General features: G+C 36.9%; 1 protein-coding gene across 1 annotated transcript in view; it reads left to right on the top strand.

Moving 5' to 3' along the window:
* Positions 1-22,096, top strand: part of Pkn (serine/threonine-protein kinase N) — a 718,384-nt gene that overhangs the window by 422,625 nt on the left and 273,663 nt on the right. The window contains exon 13 of the mRNA XM_090368665.1: positions 6,603-6,793. Coding sequence (XP_090224791.1) covers positions 6,603-6,793 — 191 coding nt within the window. The remainder of the gene's footprint in view (positions 1-6,602; positions 6,794-22,096) is intronic.

Below are 22,096 nucleotides of genomic sequence, written 5' to 3'. Positions count from 1 at the left end.
CACAGGATCTTAATCTGAGCAAGTGGAAGAATCCCATCAGCATTCAGCTTGATCAACCCCTTCAAGGCCTTATACACCTCAATCAGATCACCTCGCAGGTGCTTACTCTCCAGGTGCTGCAATTTGCAGAACTTAAGTCTTTCTTCGTAAGAGCACGTCTTTGTTCCCTCACCAATCTTGTTGCCCTTCTTAGCAACTCTACATCCTTCCTAAAATGAGGTCTCCAGACCTGTTCACAGTACTCTAGGTGTGGCCTGACCATTGCCTTGTATAACAGGATAATCACATCCCTGTCTCTGCTAGCAAAATTCCTATATATCATTGATAAGACTCCATAACAGAGATTACCATTCTCTGTCATCTCACACTCAACCATCCCTTTATGCATTGTAGAAACTTATTCTTAATGCCATACCTCTCCAATTTGTGCAGCATTCTTCCATGTGAAACAGTATCAAAAGCTTCCCTGAAATACACGTATATGATATCAAAATTATTTTTGTCATTCAGTTTTTTTGTGACCCTGGTACCCCTTTTTCACTGCTCAGTGAACTTCATATTTTACCGCACAATTACCCCCCAGGTCTTTTTCACTTTCCACTTCCTTGAGTATAGTACCACACAGTTGGTACGTTTCTCTTCGGTTATTGCTACCCATATGTAGTACTTTGCATTTGTCAATGTTAAACTACAGTGCCACTTCTCAGCTCGTTTGCCAAACTTATCTAGATCCAGCATACTGTCGTTAGCAACCCTTCCAACCTTTGTATCATCTGCAAACTTGGACATTAAATCTGATATACCTTCAACAATATCATTGATAAATAAACAAAACAACAATGGACTCAACACCGAACACTGGGGAACTCCACTAATAACATTTGTCCATGAAGAGCAGTGTCCATTGATTACCACTCTCTGTTGTCTCACACTCAAACATCCCTTTATGAATTGTAGGAACCTACTCTTAATGCCATACCTCTCCAATTTGTGCAGCATTCTTCCATGTGAAACAGTATCAAAAGCTTTCCTGAAATACAAGTACAGTCGGTCCTCGTATAACACGTGTTTGCATTACACGAATTCGATCATACACGATTTATAAATAGGGGAACGTTATCTTATATAACACGAACCGAATTCGCTTATACACGATTCGCCTTTGTGTTTACAAGAAATGGCAATCGAATGCGGAATCACCCCAACTGAACGCAACACGATAGGAACGAAGAAGATTCTGAAAATGTATTTATGTGTTTTATATCAGTGAAGGGGAAACACATTTCACCATAATAACGTAAAAACCAACAATTCCAGCTATCGATATAATCGCAAATGCAATTAGATGGAGTTTACTACCAGTTTATAACAGATTCCACTAGCAGAAACGCAACTGGAAATTGTTTTTATTGTTTTATGGTAGTAACCCCCAGAAATGTGCTTTAGTAAAATGTGAGGTGTTAATAGTGTATCTCGGCCTTGACGGTGTTGTTTATTCAGTTGCTACACGCGCGCAGCTTTGTTTCTGTGTATCAAGCGTGCCACCTCGTTTGTAATTGTGCTTTATTCCCTAAAAATTAGTAAAATACATAAAAGGTGTGAAAAGGAAGCATCCTGGCTAAGACACTTCAGATTCAGAGAGAAAAAAAAAGAAGCAATATCGATACACAGAGGCGGACTGGGTCAAAAATTCTTACCCGGGAAAATTTATAGTGGCCTCATACTACGGTTTATGGCCAAAATCACACCGGCCTCCGGCCCACCGTGGTTTCCCCCGTAAGGCTTATGGCCAGTCCGCTTCTGTCGATAGAGAAAAAATATGAAATTTTGAAACGCTTTGAGCGAAATGAAAGACCATGTGATATTGCACGTGCTACAGACCTAAATGAGGCACGCGGAGAATTACAAAGAATGCGGAGAAAATAAAAACAACTTTCATAGCGGGAACAACTCAGTGTAATTAAAATCCATTAGATTAAGACACAAAGAATTGAAAGAGATGGAACGGCTGTCATCTCTTTGGATAGAAAATCAAACAAAAAGCAAGTTTGCTTACTATAGAAGCAAAAGCATTAGCAATATTTTATTACGACTTACGTATTATAATTTATACTTACGTATTATAAAATACGTAAGTATTTTATTACGACTATTTTATTTAATATAATAAATTTTTTACGAATAAAATACGTATTTTATGCTTAAAAAATACTTTTTTAGTATTAAAAAATACTAAAAATACTTTATTATAATATAATATTATTTTTATTACGTATTTTAATCGTTATAAAATACGTAAGTATTTTATAACGATTAAAATTACCCGATTATTTATTGTGTTTGGTAATGTTTTGGTTCCAAATGTGTGTTCAGTCTTGGGTGGTCGGCACCTAACCCTACTTTTCCCATAGGGCCTGTTGTTTATATTGCACGATTTTGCATTGCACGAGGGTTTCTAGGAACGCAACTATCGTGCTATACGAGGACAGACTGTATACGATATCAAAATTATTTTTGTCATTCAGTTTCTTTGTGACCACATCATAGTATCCAATCAAATTGTTCAGACAAGACCTCTCTTTAACAAACCCATGCCGTGTTTTAACAAACCCATACAGATCATAGATCTGCTAATAGAGCAGTGCAAGAATCACTTTTGCCTCTGCCTGCAGCCACTGTTAACCTTTTAGTCTCTGTATCCCCCCAAGGTAGCAGTTTTCTGACTCACCTAACACTGCCTCAATAGCATCAACAAATATTCTTGCACCCTTTCTCTTTAAGTGTACCCCATCCCTATAGAAGCAGTCTTCCTGTCAACAAGCATAGACCAGGCTGAAAAAAATTCTACCCCTTGAGCCTTGCACAGTCTATCCAGGGCCGAATTGATCGGCAAGGCTCTCATCATATACTTCCTCTTGTTGTGTTTGGGCAGAATTGCAGACACTTTCACATTCAACCCTAATAGTGACTTTTTTTCAACATTGACCTGTACTTGGTGGTTTAAATACAATTTATCAAAGGAACTAGTTATTGTTGGTATCTCTTGCTCTTAATGTCATTAGTTCCAATGTGTGCAATAATATCACCTTTTGTGCCCTTAAAAGATGACATCTGCTGTACACCGTCACCAACCTTTGTCCCTGGTAGACATACCATGGTCCTGTTCCACCTATCCTACTTGCATAGTATATTCCCTGTCTCCCTGACAATAGAGTTACCAACAATAATTAGTTCCTTTGATACCAGCACATTTTGCTTTGGAGATTACCTCTGTGTTGCCTGATACATAGGATTGAGCTGGGCTGCGGAGAGTATGATGGGCCCTCATATTAATTTCTTCGCGGGCATTTACCCTACACCTCAAGCTCTCATAGATACCCATCAGAACGCTGAGTTGGCACTTAATTTGTTGACATTCCAGACACCTAGCACACACGAAGGCATCCATCCTCCTTGGCTAGATCATATCCTGTTTTAGAAAGGTCGGCAAACATTTCACATTTTGCACATTTTTTGAGACTGTGATGCATTGGAGAATCCTCCCCTTCATCCCCCCCGAGTCACAGCACTCTTGCTAGTCTGTGATCTTTTCTTCATAGCTCTAGTCTGGGCCATGTGATCCGTTTAAATACAATTTAATTAATGATGAAATTTAATAAGATTAATAATATAATTTTGATTAAATGATAATACTATAATAATAAGCTAAAAGATTCCTAATTGAGTGCTTTGTATTACACTATCTAGGTTTACTTTATACCTTACGCTATCAGTTCTAGATATATATACATTACACTATTTCTTTTCGACTATAATATGGTGACTAGTTCAACAATATTGTCACCAACACCGGGAGTCGCAACTTCCAAAAATCGCTAAATTAAATTCAAAAATAAGAAGCTAACAAATGCTACTAAACCTATTTAACATCTTTGTAAAACACAATGTAGTATGTTAATTAATGAAGAATACGGTAAAAATTGCAGACTAAAAAAATGCAGACTGTTCAGAACCAAGATATCGACGAGGAATATTACAATTTTCTGAAAGTGATAAACCCCAAGAAACCTATAGGTAAAAAGAAATCCAAAGAAGAAAAAATCAGTCAAGAAACACTTGTCATGATGAATCAAAGACGACAAATGAAGAGCAAGAAATACACTGACAGGGAGAAAATTGAGCATACTCAGTTATGCAAAGCCATTAGAAAGAGACTCAGAGAAGACATAAGAAAATTTAACACAAGAAAGGTAGAACAAGCATTAAAGGAAAACAAAGGATTTAAATCAGCAGCCATGAGCAGTAATACAGAAAGACAAATGATACTGACACTGAAGAATAGCAATGGTGTACTTATGAATAGCAGAGACGGCATAATTCAAATAGTAGAAGACTACTATAAAGAGTTATACAAGGAGCGAGGGAATGAAGCCAGCAGTGAGGAAGATGGATTGCAAATTAGTAACACATTCAACATGCCTGATATCCTTCCTGATGAGGTAGAACATGCATTGAAGAAAATGAAGAATCAGAAAGCTCCGGGGGAAGATGAAGTTACTGTAGAGTTGTTAAAATTGGGAAGAAGAGACATGACACAAAAACTGGCAAGACTCTTCACAAAGTGCATTAGAAAAGGTGCGGCACCTAAGGAGTGGAATATTGCAATCATAGTTTTGCTGCATAAGAAAGGAGATAAATCAGAAATTGGAAATTATAGACCAATTAGCTTGTTATCCCACATCTACAAGTTGTTCACAAGGGTCATTACTAACAGATTAGAAAGAATACTTGATGAGAATCAACTGAAAGAGCAAGCTGGCTTTAGGACAGGATTCTCAAGTATGGATCACCTTCACGTAATGTCACAGCTAATGGAGAAGGCAAATGAATATAAAACACCATTATGCCTGGCATTTGTGGATTATGAAAAGGCATTTGACTCCATACAGCATAAGGCAATGTTTTTGGCACTGGAAAGACAAGGCATAGATACCCCATATATTGTGATTTTGAAGAAAAAAAAAATGGAATGCTACCTCCTTTATTAGACTAGACAAAGATAGTAATAAATTTAAAATTGAGAAAGGAGTTCGACAAGGAGACACAATATCTCCGAAGTTGTTTACTGCTGCCCTTGAGGAAGCTTTCAGAAGATTAGACTGGACGCAGAAAAGAGTCAATGTGAATGGAGAGTACCTAAACCATTTACGATTTGCAGATGTTATTGTGGTCATCAGCCACCATCCCAAAGAATTAGAGGAAAATCTTAATCAATTATGCATGGTTAGTAAGGATTTTGGACTAAAGATGAATATGGCTAAAGCAAAAGTAAAGATGAAGTATGCCCCAGAAAAGGATATAATGATTGAAGGAGCAGTAATTGAAAAGGTGAGTCATAATACTTATGTGGTACAAGTCATTAGCAGTAATAATGATAAATGGCTGGAAGTCAAGAGAAGAATAAATTTTGGATGGCTAGCATTCAGGAAATATAGTCACATACCTAAATATCCCAATTTGTCTGAAACGTAAAACAATGAACCAATGTACACTCCCCACCATGACTTATGGAAGTGAAATTTGGGCACTCACCAAAGGAATGCAAGAGAAGCTGAGAACTACACAGCGAAGAAAGGAACGAATTATATTGGGAATCAGACGGCTAGATAAGAAGAGAAACACATGGATTAGGCAGCAAACTCAAGTAAAGGACATTCTTATCAAAACTAAAGAACTAAAATGGTCTTGGGCAGGACACATAGCTCGAAGACATGATGACAGATGGACTAAGAAAATAACTGAATTGTACCTAAGAGGAGCCAAGAGAAAACCTGGAAGATGACAACGCAGATGGACAGATGAAAGTCAAGAGTTTGTGGGTAAATGGATGGCCATTGCACAAAACAGAAGGAACTTTGAAAGGCCTTCATCCTGCAGTGGATTGAAAATGGCTGATGATGATGATCCCTTTACAGCAGCCAAAAATCCACCAACTGTTTTCCTAAATATACTTCATTAACTCATAAAAGTGGCTCCTTAAATACTATCCACCTCAGTTGTATCTTGTAATAATGACATTGTTATTTTAAAATCTTATGGTTATTTTCAGTTGTCTTGCATTTTGGGGTTGAAATATCTTATTTATTTATTATGATTATTATTATTTTTTTTTTTTTTTTGCACTACATCTTCTCATTATATGTTATATCTGTAGAAAAATCATGCCCAATTTATGAACTCTTTTGCAGGAATGCATTGTCTTCATACATACAGAGGTTACTGTATTCTATAAAGAAAAGATCTAATAAAAAAGATCCATTGTTTATGGGTTATACATTATTGTTAAGTGATATTAAGCAGTATTTTACTTCACACTTTATCGTTTTTGGAATTAATTTATGTGATAATATTTAAGTGTTCACAAGTGCTAGATACACGGATAGTGTTGTTATTAAGAGTTGGTGTAATTTACAGAAAAATGTATGGAAAATAAATGAGTCTGACAATGGCATCTTTGCATTTATGTGTTCAGAATTAGTGATTGTGATATATATACATATGTATGTAACTATTTTATTTCTTTCTTTTTTTCTTTCATTTAGAATGCTTTAAGTGAGTTTGGTTTCCTGAGTGCAGAAAGTATAACTGTAAATGCACAAATTAGAGAGTGTGCAGAAGGGGAAATTTTTCTAGATAATCGAATGCACCATTCCCCTACACCTGAACCATTAATAGAATTACCTGATGAGGATCATGACTCTTCTCCAGAACCATATACTATAAAAACTGAAAGGTAAATTCATTGTTCAAAGTAAAGATAAAAACAATTCACTTTTTAACTACCTTAGCAGTATTAAATGACAGATGGAGCTGTGTTACAAAAAAAAAAAAAAACCAACACTGCATCCTCTTCCTGTGACCACTTACAAGTGATTATAGGTTTCAAACTATAAATTAATTTCATTTATATGCACAACTTATTATTGACTGAAACACAGAAGGAAATTTCTGATATATACCACAGTCATCTCTTTGATTGTTTTTTAAATGTTAAAAGAATTTATAAATATTTATTTATAACAGATAACAAAATATTGCAATTTCATTTGTGGGATTTACTTACTGTTTTGAGCATTGTATTTATTGGAGTACATTAATCACTAGCTTTCTTCATTGCATTGTACTGTAACAAATTTGTAAATTTTTTCTGTTTTTCTTCATTTCTTACTGTTTCTTTATCATTTTGGACATGCTGATTATGAATAAGACAGCCCCCGTATACTGTTTTGCCAATTTTTCTAGGAATAAAAAAAGTATGTAAATACAGTAAACCCCCGCTATTCGCGGGGGTTACGCTCCTGAGAAATGTCGCGAATACCGAAAATGCAAATACTGAGTTATGGCTCCCATAGTAATAAAGGGGCTCCGTTCCAAAGTATATAATATATAAGAAAAACTAGTCAAAAATTTTGTCTGTGTATGTATTATATGTACCTTCATAATATGACTATGTACATAGACAGTACATAGTGAAATGCAAGCATATGGCATCGAAATGAAAATAAGAAACAATTTAATATTAAATGTAATATTTATTAGAAATTTCAAACAAATCTTTCAAACCAGCACCTTTGCTAGCTAAAAAACTTATCCTGCCAGTGCTATCACCGGTTTCGCTGAAGTGTTGATAAAGGAGTTTTGCCTTTTCACGAATGATGAGTGAACTTAACGGAATTTTATTTTGAGTTCGGCCTTCTATCCACAGATTTAAAGCCTTTTCCATTTATTCTAATTTAACATCACGAGTTACAGAGCAAATTTTTGAAGCAATTAGCGTGTTTTCACGGACACTACGGCGGATTTTTTCTTCCGATTTTTTTTGATCGATCCGTTGACTCATTGATTTTATGTTTTGCCACTGAGGAGACACTTTCACCATTAGAAATTTTGTCTTAATAACTCAGTTTTATTCGCTAATGTCATCACCTTCTTTGATCTTTTCACATTTTCCTTGTTATTCGTAGCCATATTTTTGCACGGGCTAGAATGAACTTGTCCACAATAAAGTCACTTTCTTCCGTTAACACGGTTGAAAAAGTCTGTTTTACACTGCAAAACGATAGATTTATCACTTTTATAAGCATATCAATTTATAAATTTATTCAGTTTATAAACATATAAATTAAAAGCAAACGACGAAACCTTCCATGACAAATGCATACCACATACTGAACAAGGATTAGCGAGAAACAGCCGTGCTTGCGATTTTGTCACCCATCTCCCCCCACCCACTGAGCGCTGTTTTGACCGGGAAAGAAAATTTTAGCCACACCCATGTTTTTTTTTATGGCGGAAAATATTCATGGCGCTTTAAAATTCACATTTTTTTTAGGTTTCATTTTATATTAAATCGGCGACCGCGAATAGCGGGGGTTTATTGTATATTGTATTAATGTTTATTATTAAGTTTGTGTAACTTACAGGAAGCGAGCATATCCCTTTTACAATTCCTCACATCACGGCAAACAACAAATCGTTTATGTATAATTGCTACCAAGGAAAATAGCCTAGGGCTCTTGAGTCAGAAATGAGCATTTGTTCATTTTCTGTTGTAGTCACCTTGAGCCAAACACCAAGTGTAGTGACTCATCATAGCAGCCCAAAGTTCCAAGTAGTAGTGTCCAAGTGATTTATAAAATGACTTAAATATTATTTTTTCTAGTGACTTGCTGATGTACCTCTCAAAGTACCTGCTTGCAACATATTACTCACTTCTTGCAGTGCACTCTTGCTTGCTATCAATGTATTGCTTTAATTTTTCTGTTTGCCTTGTCATTTGGCAGCAATTTTTATGCCTCCATTTGATGGAGCAGTAATCAGAGAGAAGAAATCAAAACTGGTTGAAAACATGATGTGTATCTACCAACTGGCCAGATTTCCAACATTGAATATTCCTTACTCAATTTAACTCCTCATTTCCTTCTCAATTTTGTATACTGGAGCTGATACCATAGTTTCTCCATGCAAACTTTATTCTACAGGTTTTAATTTATCAGGTCTGTGCCAAGGAGGGATCTATCTATCAGTTGTTATTTGGTTTTTATGAGCATTAGCAACTAAGGCCATATTGCTCCGGGGATATGCAGTGGTCATTTCCTGACCTTTCTGCATCCTCCATATTTGGTAGTCACAGGCTCGAACCCCGGTCTGATCAAGAAGCGTGTGCTACGCACTGCTGCTCCTGCTCACCTGGCCTCCATCACCAAGTAGGGTGCATGGTATATGAGTACTATTTTCTGAAGGGGGGGTGTTGCATTGTGGTGTGGACAGTGACAATTTATTTGGTTTCAATATCGTTATGACAAGTGGCAGCTGTACAGCTGATTGATTATGTATACTATGGAATTGTAATTTGCAGCAAAGATTCACTAATAATCACTGCATTGTTACACAGTTTCAGCATTAGCAAAGGCACATGATGCAAGAAAACAAGCTTATATAGCATCAGCCAAAAAAAAAAAAAAAAAAACCACCCTTAGTTCACCCATCCACACACTCCAAATATTTCTCAAGTTCTACCTTGAATCTATTTAAGCTATCAACTTCTACAATGACAGATGGAAGTTTGTTCCAGCAATCAACCACCCGTTGGCTAAAGGAAAACTTCTGCATATCTATCCTACGACTGTCTTTCCTTAATTTGAATTTATGCCCTCTCAGATGATTATTCTGAGCAAGAGGAAGAATCCCATCGGCATTTAGCATGCTCAAACCATTCAAGGCTTTATATACCTCTGTCAGATCACCTCGCTGGTGCCTAGTCTCCAGACACTGTAATTTGCAAAACTTAAGCCTTTTTTCATAAGAGTAACCCTTTGTTCCATTCACTAATCTTGTTGCCCTTCTCTGTACTCGTTCCAGCAGCTCTACATCCTTCTTGAAATGAGGCCTCCAGTCCTGTATACAGTACTTAAGGTGGTGCCTGACCATTGCATTATACAAGGGAATAATCACCTCCTTATCCTTGCTAGAAAAATTCCTGTATATCATTGACAAGACACTATGAGCTACTCTTCCAGCCCATCTGCACTGCTCAGAGAACTTCATACCTGCCTGCACAATTACCCCCAGGTCCTTTTCATTCTCTACCACTGTCAGTGTAGTACCACAGAGTTGATACGTTGCTCTGGGGTTGCTGTTTCCCATATGTAATACTTTACATTTGCCAATGTTACGCTAAACTTCATTTGCCACCTCTAAGCCCATCTGCTCAACCTTTCCAGATCCTGCTGCAGCAGCATAGCATCAGTAGTTTCCTTACCAACCCTGCCAACCTTTGTATCGTCTGCAAACTTGGACTTTAAACTTGATATACAATCATCGATATCATTTGAGTACAATGAACAATTGTACAGAGAAATAGAGTGGGCTAGTAAATCGGAATGACTTATAATGGGGGATTTTAACATCCCATATTGACTGGAACTTGTGGGTTGGTCACTCACACACTAGTCAGACGTTTGTGGATTTATTGGATGATTGTTTTCTGCAGCAGCATGTTCAAGAGGCAACCAGAGAAAGTAATACTCTTGATCTGGTTATCAGCAGTGATCATTCGTGTATTTAGAATTTGCAGATAAAGGAACCACTAGATGGCAGTGATCACAGTGTACTGATGTGGGATTTACTTAAAGATTTAATTATCATCAGGGTTAAAGGAAAGGGTTTTTGCTTCCGTAAAGGTGAGTACAGTGGTCTCCGACAGTTTTTAAATTCTGTACAGTGGGATAAACTGACGATGTTACCAACAGTAAATTCTAAGTGGGAAGCATTCAAGGAATTAATCGTGGATGCTACTAAAAGTTTAATACCTGTTAAGAAATATTGTTCATGGTTTAGGCCTAAATGGTTATCTAATTAACTAATGAGACTCATAACAGAGAAGAAAAATGCATGGGATGCATATAAATTATCATGCAACTCAGAAGCCTATGGCAGATATAAGCTAGTCTGTAATTAGGTCACAAAGGAGGTTAGGCAGGCAAAGGCAGATTACGAGAAATCCTTGGCAAAAGATGCTAAGAAAAACAGCAAGCATTTCTTTACTTATATAAACTCTAAAGGGAAGGGGATGAATCTGATTGGTCCACTTGACATCAGTGGTTCGACTGTTGATGATCCTGCTCAGATAGCAAACAAACTGAATGAGTATTTTGCATCTACATTCACACATGAGGAATTATTAAGGTTTGAAAATGGCAGAAGGTTATCAAATTGTAGCAGGATACTTAATGATTTTGTAATAACTGAAAGCAAAGTAGAAGAGAAATTGTTGAAGTTAAACATAAGAAAAGCACCTGGGGTGGATGGAATCTATCCAGTTATATTAAAGGAGGCGGCAAAGTAACTAAGCAAACCCTTAGCCATAATTATGTGAGCATCCTTGGACTCAGGGGAGGTTCCCACGGACTGGAGACTGTTCCGGGTAAAATAATGGAGTCACTGGTTAAAAATGCATTGCAGGATCATCTAGACAAGACTGCAGCAATAATTGAGACACAGCATGGGATTGTTAAGGGAAAGTCTTGTCTGAAAAATTTGATAGAATATTATGACGTGGTTACAAAGGAACTGGATGCAAAAAATAATTTTGATATCATATATTTGAATTTCAGGAAAGCTTTTGACACTGTTGCGCATGGAAGACTATTGTACAAATTAGAGCAGAATAGTATTAGGGGTAAGTTGCTACAATGGATAAAAGGATGGTTAAGTGGGAGAAGACAGAGGGTGGTAATCAATGGGTGCTGCTCTTCATGGACTGATGTTATTAGTGGAGTCCAGCACGGTTCGGTGTTAGGTCCACTGTTGTTTTGTATATTTATCAATGATATTGATGAAGGTATATCAGGCTTAATGTTGAAGTTTGCAGTGATACAAAGGTTGGCAGGGTTGTTAATGACAGTAATGGCAGTGTGCTACTGCAACAGGATCTAGATAATTTGGGCAGATGGGCTAAGAAGTGGCAACTGAGGTTTAACCTTGACAAATGCAAGGTGCTGCATATGGGTAGAAGTAACCCCAGCGAAACGTACCGACTGCGTGGTACTACACTTAAGGTGGTAGAAAATGAAAAAGACCTGGGAGTAATTGTGCAGTCAGATATGAAGTTTTCTGAACAATGCAGACAGGCTGCCAGGACAGGTCATGGGGTTTTGTTAATGATATATAGGAATTTTACTAGCAGGGAGGAGGAGGTGATTGCTCCTCTGTATAAGGCAATGGTCAGGCCATACCTTGAGTACTGCGTACAGGTCTGGAGCCTCATTTTAGGAAGGATGTAGATTTACTTGAGTGTGTACAGAGAATGGCAACAAGATTGGTGAGGGGAATGAAGGGATCCTCTTACCAAGAGAGGCTTAAGTTCTGCAAATTGCAGTGGCTGGTGACTAGGCACCTGCATGGTGATCTGATAGGTGTATAACGCCTTGAATCGGTTGAGCACACTGAATTCTGATGAGATCCTTCCACTTGTTCAGATTACGAACCTAAGGGGGCATAAATTCAAATTAAGAAAAGACAGATGTTCTCTGAGCAGTGCAAATGGGCTGTACGAGTAGCTCATGGAGTAATGGTCAATGATATACAGGAATTTTTCCAGCAGGGATAAGGAGGTGATTATTCATTGTATAAGGCAATGGTCAGGGCCCACACCTAGAGTACTGTATACAGGTCTGGAGGCCTTATTTCAAGAAGGATGTAGAGCTGCTGGAACGAGTACAGAGAAGGGCTACAAGATTAGTGAATGGAACAAAGGGGTGCTCTTACGAAGAAAGGCTTAAGTTTTTGCAAATTACAGTGTCTGGAGACTAGGCACCAGCGAGGTGATCTGATAGAAGTGTATAAAGCCTTGAATGGTTTAAGCATGCTCAATGCTGATGGGATTCTTCCTCTAGCTCAGAAAAATCACCTGAGAGGGGCATAAATTCAAATTGAGGAAAGGACAGATGTAGGATAGACGTGCGGAAATTTTGCCTTTAGCCAGCGGGTGGTTGGTTGGTGGAACAGACTTCCATCCCATGTGGTGGAGGTTGATAGCCTAAATAAGTTTAAGGCTCAGCTGGACAGGTATTTTGAAACGAACAGAGGGGTGAAGTGGAAGTGGGTTTTTTTTTTTTTTTTTTTTGGCTTATCCTGCATAAGCTTGCTTTCTTGCATCAAATGCCTCTACTAATGCTAATGCTAATTTAGCCAGCGGGTTGTTAATTGCTGGAACAAACTTCCATCTGTTGTTGTGTAAGTTGATAGGTTGAATAAATTTAAGGAGGATCTGGACAGGCCATTTGGAGGGAATGGTGTGATTTTTTTTTTTTTTTTTTTTTTTTTTGGCTGATGCTGCATAAGCTCATACACTTGCTTTCTTGCATCACATGCCAGTTACTACTACTAACTCTTTATAAATACAGAAAACAGTAATGGACCCAACACTGAACCCTGAGGGACTCCACTAATAACATTAGTCCACAATGAGCAGTGTCCATTGATTACCACGCTCTGTCTTCTCCTCCTCAACCATCCCTTTTATCCATAGCAGCAATTTGCCTCCAATGTCACACTGCTCCAATTTGTGCATCAGTTTTCCATGTGCAAGAGTATCAAAAGATCTACGATCCAAATATATAATATCAAATTTATTCCCTTATTCCCTCCCAGTGTGGTACTACACTGACAGTGGTAAAGAGTGAAAAGGACCTGGGGGTAATTGTCCAGATATGAAGTTTTCTGAGCAGTGCAGATGGTCTGCAAGAGAGTTCATGGTGTCTTGTCCGTGATATACAGGAATTTTTCTAGCAGGGATAAGGAGGTGATTACCCCCCCTTGTATAAAGGCAGTGATCAGGCCACACCTTGAGTACTGTATACAGGTCTGGAGGCCTCATTTTAAGAAGGATGTAGAGCTGTTGGAACGAGTACAGAGAAGGGGCAACAAGATTAGTGAATGGAACAAAGGGGTTGCTCTTACGAAGAAAATCTTAAGTTTTGCAAATTACATTGTCTGGAGACTAGGCACTTGTGAGGTGATCTGATTGAGGTGTATAAAGCCTTGAATGGTTTGGAGCATGCTCACTGCTGATGGGATTCTTCCTCTTGCTCAGAATAATCACCTGAGAGGGCGTAAATTCAAATTAAGGAAAGACAGTTGTAGGATAGATGTGTAGAAGTTTGCCTTTAAACCAGTGGGGTGGTTGATTGCTGGAACAAATTTCTATGTCGTTGTAGAAGTTGATAGCTTAAACAAATTCAAGGCAGAACTAGACAAACATTTGGAGCGAGTGAATGGGGTGAAATGAGAAGGGTGTGTGTGTGTGTGTTTTTTTTGGTGATGCTATATAAGCTTTCTTTCTTGCATCATGTGCCCTTGCTAATGCTATTGCTAATCTACAAGTTGTTCACAAGAGTCATCACTAACAGATTGGAAAGAATGCTTTATGAGAATCAACTGAAAGAGCAAACGGATTTTAGGACAGGATTCTCAACTATGGATTACCTTCACGTAATATCACAGCTAATGAAGAAAACAAATGAATATAAAACACCATTATGCCTGGCATTTGTGGATTATGAAAAGGTATTTGACTCCATACAAGATAAGGCAATATTTCAGGCACTGGAAAGACAAGACATAAGCACACCCCATACATTATGATTTTGAAGAAAATATATGAGAATGCTACCTCCTTTATTAGACTAGACCAAAGGCAGTAGCAAATTTAAAATTGAGAAAGGTGTTTAATAAGGAGCCACTATATCTCCAATGTTGTTTACTGCTGCCCTGAGGAAGTTTTCAGAAGAGTGGAAATGGTCACAGAAAGGAGTTGATGTGAATGAAGAGTACCAAAAACCCATTTACGATTTGCAGATGACATTGTGATCATAAGCCACGATCCCAAAGAATTAGAGGAAAATATTAATCAGTTGTGGCAGAGTTAATAAGGATTTTGGAACTGAAGTGGACTTGGGCAGGACACATAGCTGGAAGGCATGATGACAGATGAACTAAGAAAATAACAGAATGGTACCCCAAGAGGAGCTAAAGGAAAACCTGGAAGAAAACAGTGGAGATGGACAGATGAAATTCAAGAGTTCATGGGTAGGGCCATTGCACAAAATAGAAGAAACTGAAAAATTGCTGGAGAGGACTTCATCCTGCAGTCAGTCGATTGAGAATGGCTGATGTTGATGAACTGGTGGTGGGTGGTCAGATAACTGGTAAATGTACCAAGAAGCATAAAATATGACAATTTATCCTAAATAATTCTGAAAATTTTAATAATTCCTCAGAAAAATACGGAATTCAGATCTTCCTGTGTTGTGTCGTGTGGAAAATGCTCTTGGCATAATCGTAATAAATAAAGCTTTGTCTCTGCGTTTCTGGAGATTTTCAAAGCTGCAACTTCTTTCTCTAAACAATCATAATCAGTTGATGTCTAACAGACAATCCAGTTAGAAATCTGCAAATGGAAAAATGTTAAGATAAACTAACGGTTAAAAGCATACTGCACTGGTAAACAATCATATGTCTGTTTTTTAATTTAAAATATATATTTCATGTGTGAAATTTAATTTCTTGTTCAGTGTGTACTTTTGAAAATCCTCTTGGTTTTTCCAGAAAATCTTCTTTCTTCCTGATTTTCCAAAAAAACCTCCAATTTTCCTGCTGCTTACAAATAGTTAATTTCCAGTTTTTCAGGATTCACAAGGTTGCACCTATATGAGTAGCAACAGTTTATTCATTGCTAAAAGACAACTAAGCCAATGTTTGTCCAAACTTAGCATCAGTTTTTTCAGATACTGCACTCAAGTGATCAAGCAGTAAACAATCAAAAAATACAGTTGGTTTCGAAAGCAGTCTGACAATTAAAACTCTAGATCTATTAGTGGAAATGGCAAACCAACAACAACATGAAAACCAGATCAAAGTTGCATCCTTTGGTAGGTCACCAGTAAGTCGCTCCTCATCCTACTCTACTTAACTATTCAAAAAGGGTCAATCCACGTTATGATCTCTGCAATATGCTGGAAGAAAAAGAAGAGGAAATTCAATGTGAATTGCACTAACAAGGAGATTCCTAAGCCAAATGAATAGTTGTTAAATGAGTTGGAATACTCACTCCAACAATAGATATAATCCCCATGTTTGAACACTCCTAAACCGTGGGTATTCATTAAGACCAGATACCTCAACTACCCTATTAAGTGTTATATTGCAAATCTTTGTTATAAGTGCCAGAGATATGGACACTAACAATCTGCAAGAAGAAGCTCAGCTCTTCGTTCTAAATGTGGTTCCAGGAAGCAAAGAGAACATTGCTAGTTAGCAGTACTAACAAACCTACCTCTGCTCAAGCCATTCAGGACATAATGTGTATTGTTGATTGTCAGGCAGCACAGAGGGATCCCTCCAACTCCACATTTGTGCACTCTGTGTCACAGTGCAAACTCTGTAAAGGCCAGAGATAATGTGAGTTTTTGTGTTGATTTACCCCCAGGGGCTCACATTTAGTGAGTATGGGTACACACCCATAGAAGAATGATGATAGCCAGTTCAGGACCCTGAGCTGGCTATCATCATTCTTCTCTTTCTTGTTGACTCTTTCTACTTCTCTCTCTCTCTCTCTCTCTCTCTCTCTCTCTCTCTCTCTCTCTCTCTCTCTCTCAGGGTAATAGGGAATTTTTTTTTTTTTTTTTGGCCAGTGCAGCATAAGCCTTAGGCTTCCTTGTACCATATGGCTAATAATAATAAGAATAACAAGAAGAAAATATAATGTTGGTTTGTGTTGTGTTGATCTGTTCCTCCAGCCATTTAGCTGTGGACAGACAGTGTGTGGCCCCACATTGTCTGTCCTTGCCTCAAGAAGGCGGCAGCTGGATGTAGTAGGAAATAGAGATTTCTGGCAGGGGCAAACTCTGGGAAATGCTTACTAAGCTTGCCAGGGAGGGCAAAAAAAAAAAGGGGCTCTGGAAAGTGAAAAAAAAAAAGCCATGGGTGAGGGAGACAGGTGAGGAGAGGAATAATATATAGGGGAGTAAATTCATACATTCAAGGGCACCTTACACAGGGAAGGAAATCACACTGTGGACATGCAATGCTTCTCTGTAATAATCCCATGCCATATTCTCAGATCAGGCACAGCATGGGATAAGCTGAGGGTGTGACATCAGGAAAGCGATGGGGGAGGTCTTAATAGGTTGCCCCGCTACTGTATTCAAATTAGGGTTGGGCCCTGTTAGAACAACACACACACAGTTTACATGCACCCAGCCGAATTGCACGCCAGTTATGCATTTACACAATCAAACTTTTTTTTTTTTTTTAAAGGTATTTAAGGGCAGATTGAATAACAACACATAACACTCTCTCGTACATTTGTCATTCCTACATTCATCAGTATACAAACATACAGGAAATAGGTGCTACCCTAAACTTTATATATACAGGTAGTTCTCGACTTTACAAGTTAATTAATTCCTAGCTCGCACTCCTAAAGTGGGAATCCATAGACCTAATGTTAAAAATAAGGGTTATGTTCTCAACAATGAAATTAGTTAGCCAATTAGTTTGTTTAAACAATGATTGATTTATCCAAAGAAATTAAAATGTGGCCTGTAAAAGCAAGCAAATTATAATAATAAAGAAATTATTTATGACTTACAAATTTTAAAGAATGTTTATTCTTCATCATGGACTAAATGCACACTTATTGAGCACTTATTATTGGCTCGGCACTCGTTGGTTTGTTGCACAAGGAGTCGTTGTCGTCTTCTTCAGAAATGCTTCAAGATGCGTTTGTTTCCAAGATAATCTTCTCTTTTCTTTATAAATTTCAATAGTAGCATGTATAAGCATTTTTTAACAGAATGCACAAATTGCAACTAACATGATTTGTGCGGAGTAACAAGTTTACGAAGCTTAAAAAAAAAAAAAAAAAAAAGGAATGAAGAGAAGAAGATTCTGAAAATTTATTTATGTTTTTTATATGATTGAAGATTTCAATAAAGGGGAAACACGTTTCACCATAATAACGCAAAAAACCACACAATTCCAGCTATCTGTATTTTCGCAAATGCAATAACATCGCGTTTACTACCTATTTATAATTGCTTGCAGTAATGAGAAAAGCCCAATAAACCAGAAAGTGCAAAATTGTTTTTATTGTTTTATTGTCGTGACCTCCAGAAATGGGCTTTAGGAAAATGTTGCAAAGGTGTTCAAAATTGGTTCTTATAACAGAACATATGATAAATTGCAAGTGTAGTGCTTTTTATTGTTTTGAATTGGTAAGTAATACAGTTTGCATTGTAAAAACAACCTTTTAGAGAGTTATATAGTGAAAATTTCAACTTCCGAGGTCATGGAATAATTACCAAAAAACAATGTGTTATTCGGTTCACATTACAATATTTTTATGATACGATGGTTTCTCTGGAATGGATTAATATCGTAAAGCTGGGTACACTGTATTGTATAGCTATGCGCACGCGGTTTGAAATGCGTTATTTATGAATGTTTAACATTAATTTTTTGCAGTTAACGTTCATATTTTTGATTTTGTTGATACTTGATACTTTGGGGAAAAAAAAAAAAAAAACTCGTAAACCAAGAACTGTCTGTATATTAACCACATTCATTCAGTCATTACATAGTTTACACAGGTGACCTGACAGTCATTCACATTTATACAACTTAACCTGTAAGAACAGCTAATTAGTTTTTTTTTTTTTTTTTTTTAAATACCATATGAAGGGTACAACAGTTGAGCCGACCGGGCTAGCCGAGTGGGTAAAGTACCTGCCCGGCAACCCAAAGGTCGCGGGTTCGATTCCCGCCTCGGGCTTGGATCAAAGTACTGCAAAACCCTTGGGAGGTGCAATATGGCCACAGAAGCCGATGCGCCAACAACTACCAAATCAAAAAAAAAAAAAAAAAAAAAACAACAGTTGACACATAGGATATTCTCATTCATTCCCCATTTTGAACACTTATCCACTCAGTACAATACAGTCAGTCCTCGTATAACACGTGTTTACACTACACGAATTCCATCATACACAATTTATAAATAGGGGAACGATATCTTATATAACACAGAACCGAATTCGCTTATGCACAATTCGCCTTTGTGTTTACAAGAAATGACAGTTGAATGCAGTATCACGCCAACCGAACGCAACACGATAGGAATGAAGAGAAGATTCTGAAAATGTATTTATGTGTTTTATTTCAGTGAAGGGGAAACACATTTCACCATAATAACGTAAAAACCAACACAATTCCAGCTATCGGTATAATCGCAAATGCAATTAGATCAAGTTTGCTACCAGTTTATAATAGATTCCACTAGCGGAAATGCAACTGGAAATTGTTTTTATTGTTTTATGGTAGTAACCCCTAGAAATGTGAGGTGTTCATAGTGTGTCTCTGCCTTTACGGTGTTGTTTATTCAGTTGCTACACACACGCAGCTTTGTTTGTGTATCAAGCGTGCCTCCTCATTTTGTAATTGTGCTTTATTCCCTAAAAATGAGTAAAATACTTAAAAGGTGTGAAATGAAAGCGTCCTGGTGAAGACACTGCAGATTCAGAGAGAAAAAGAAAAGGAATATCAATAAACAGAGGTGGACTGGGTCAAAAATTCTTACGCGGGGAAATTTATAGTGGCTTCATACTACGGTTTATGGCCAAAATCACACCGGCGTCCGGCGCCTCCGTAGCCAGGTGGAAAGGAGCAGCAGTGCGTAGCACATGCTTCTTGATTAAACCGGGGTTCGAGCCCGTCACCACCAAATACGGAGGATGCGTAAAGGTCAGGGAATGACAATCGCATATCCTGGAGCAATATGGCCTTAGTTGCTAATGCTCCTAAAAACCAAACAACAACAACAACGCCGTCCGGCCCACCGGGGTTTCCCCGATAAGGCTTATGGCCAGTCAGCCTCTGTCGATAGAGAAAAAAATATGAAATTGTGAAACGCTTTGAGCGAAATGAAAGACCATGTGATATTGCACGGTGCTACAGACCTAAATGAGTCAACCCCGAGAATTACAAAGAACGCAGAGAAAATAAAAACAACTTTCATAGCAGGAACAACTCAAAGTGTAATTAAAATCCATTAGATTAAGATACCAAGAATTGGAAGAGATGGAATGGCTGCCATCTGTTTGGATAGAAAATCAAACAAAAAACAAGTTTGCTTACGATAGAAGCAAAAGCATTAGCAACATTTTATTACATAATAGTCGTAATAAAATACATAAGTATTTTATTCGTAAAAAATACTTATGTATTTTTTATTATTTATTATATTATAATAAAATATAATATAATAATAATAAAAAATATTATAAAAAATTATTATTTTTTATTACATATTTTAATCATTATAAAATGTAAGTATTTTATTACGATTATTTATTGTGTTTGGTAATGTTTTGGTTACCAATGTGTGTTCAATCTTGGGTGGTCGGCACCTAACCCTATTTTTTCCATAGGGCCTGTTGTTTATATTGCACGAGGGTTTCTAGGAACACAACTATCGTGCTATACTAGGACTGACTGTACTTTGAATAGCACAGCACACAATTTTTTTTTTTTTTTTTTTTTTATTCTTTTTTTTTCACTCCACAGCTTAAGTGGACTCATTTCCCACCCAGCATGAGACACACATATATTGATATATATATCTAATATGTTAAATTAAATAAAACATAAGCCAGTAGTATTGCAAAAACTGTAGAGCGAAAATTAACATAAAAATAACTTAAATAAACAATCGAACGAAAAGAAAGAATAGATATAAATAGTAGCCCGTAAACCCTTGTATAATTTCGAACTTTTAATCCAATTAAAACTATACAAATTTAGACTAATGCCAATTATTTATTAATTATAATTTAATTTTATTTAATATAATTCAATGATAGTATATATTTCGGCTTCATATGGAGGAATTGCAAGATGCTGCCTCTAATGAATGCTTAATTATTTATTTTATTATAATTTAACTTTTGTCAACATTTAATATAATTCAACAGTAATGGGTTGATATGCTAATTTAGCAACGCCTGTGCTGCCATCTATTTTCCTTTTTCTTCTATATAAGCTGATTCAGCTTACAGTATGTCAGTGGTGTGGCTCTGCTCTAGAGTGCTGTCTGTTCTATATTTTATGTCTTGCTGCATAAGGACCACCGCCGTGCAAATCCTCTGCATTGGTGGATCGATCGGAGGAGGGAGGGTGAATTGGTACTTCGATCTTTTCACCATGGCTAAGATTTGTATAGCGATTGAAATGCAGCGATTCCATGACCATTATTGGCCTCGTGGTCCTCTGTCGATATGGGGCATGATGGTCAGTCTATTTTATTTTAATTTATTTTGATTTTGTTATCGTCTGGTAGTTCCTTGAACCCTCTTTTGGTGATATTTCACATCTTTCGGAACTGGTACCTCTGGGGGGTACCGCTAAATTAATAAATAATTGGCATTAGTCTAAATTTGTATAGTTTTCATTGGATTAAAAGTTCGAAATTATACAAGGGTTTACGGGCTACTATTTATATCTATTCTTTCTTTTTGTTCGATTGTTTATTTGGGTTATTTTTATGTTAATTTTTGCTCTACAGTTTTTGCAATACTACTGGCTTATGTTTTATTTAATTTAACATATTGGATGTATTTCAGCTTCATATGGAGGAATTGCATGTCGCTGCCTCTAATGAATGCTTAACTATTTATTTACTTATTTCATTATAATTTAATTTTATTTAATATAATTCAATGATAGTTGAAATATATATATATATATATATATATATATATATATATATATATATATATACACAATATTCACTCATATATTTGTATAAATACTAACACAAATCTGCACACACACACACATATGAATGTTTAGTATAGCACAACAGACACTCATGCAACAGAAAACATATGCACATTATCACATTAAGATCTATTTTTCACATATCCCTTTATAATTATAATTTGTATACTCAGGATAACAATAATAGACAGATAACATA

Source organism: Mastigoproctus giganteus, chromosome 2 (assembly GCF_048544385.1).
Source record: "Mastigoproctus giganteus isolate SK-2022 chromosome 2, ASM4854438v1, whole genome shotgun sequence".
Lineage (NCBI taxonomy): Eukaryota > Metazoa > Arthropoda > Arachnida > Uropygi > Thelyphonidae > Mastigoproctus > Mastigoproctus giganteus.
This window is presented reverse-complemented; position numbering and strand designations above follow the sequence as displayed.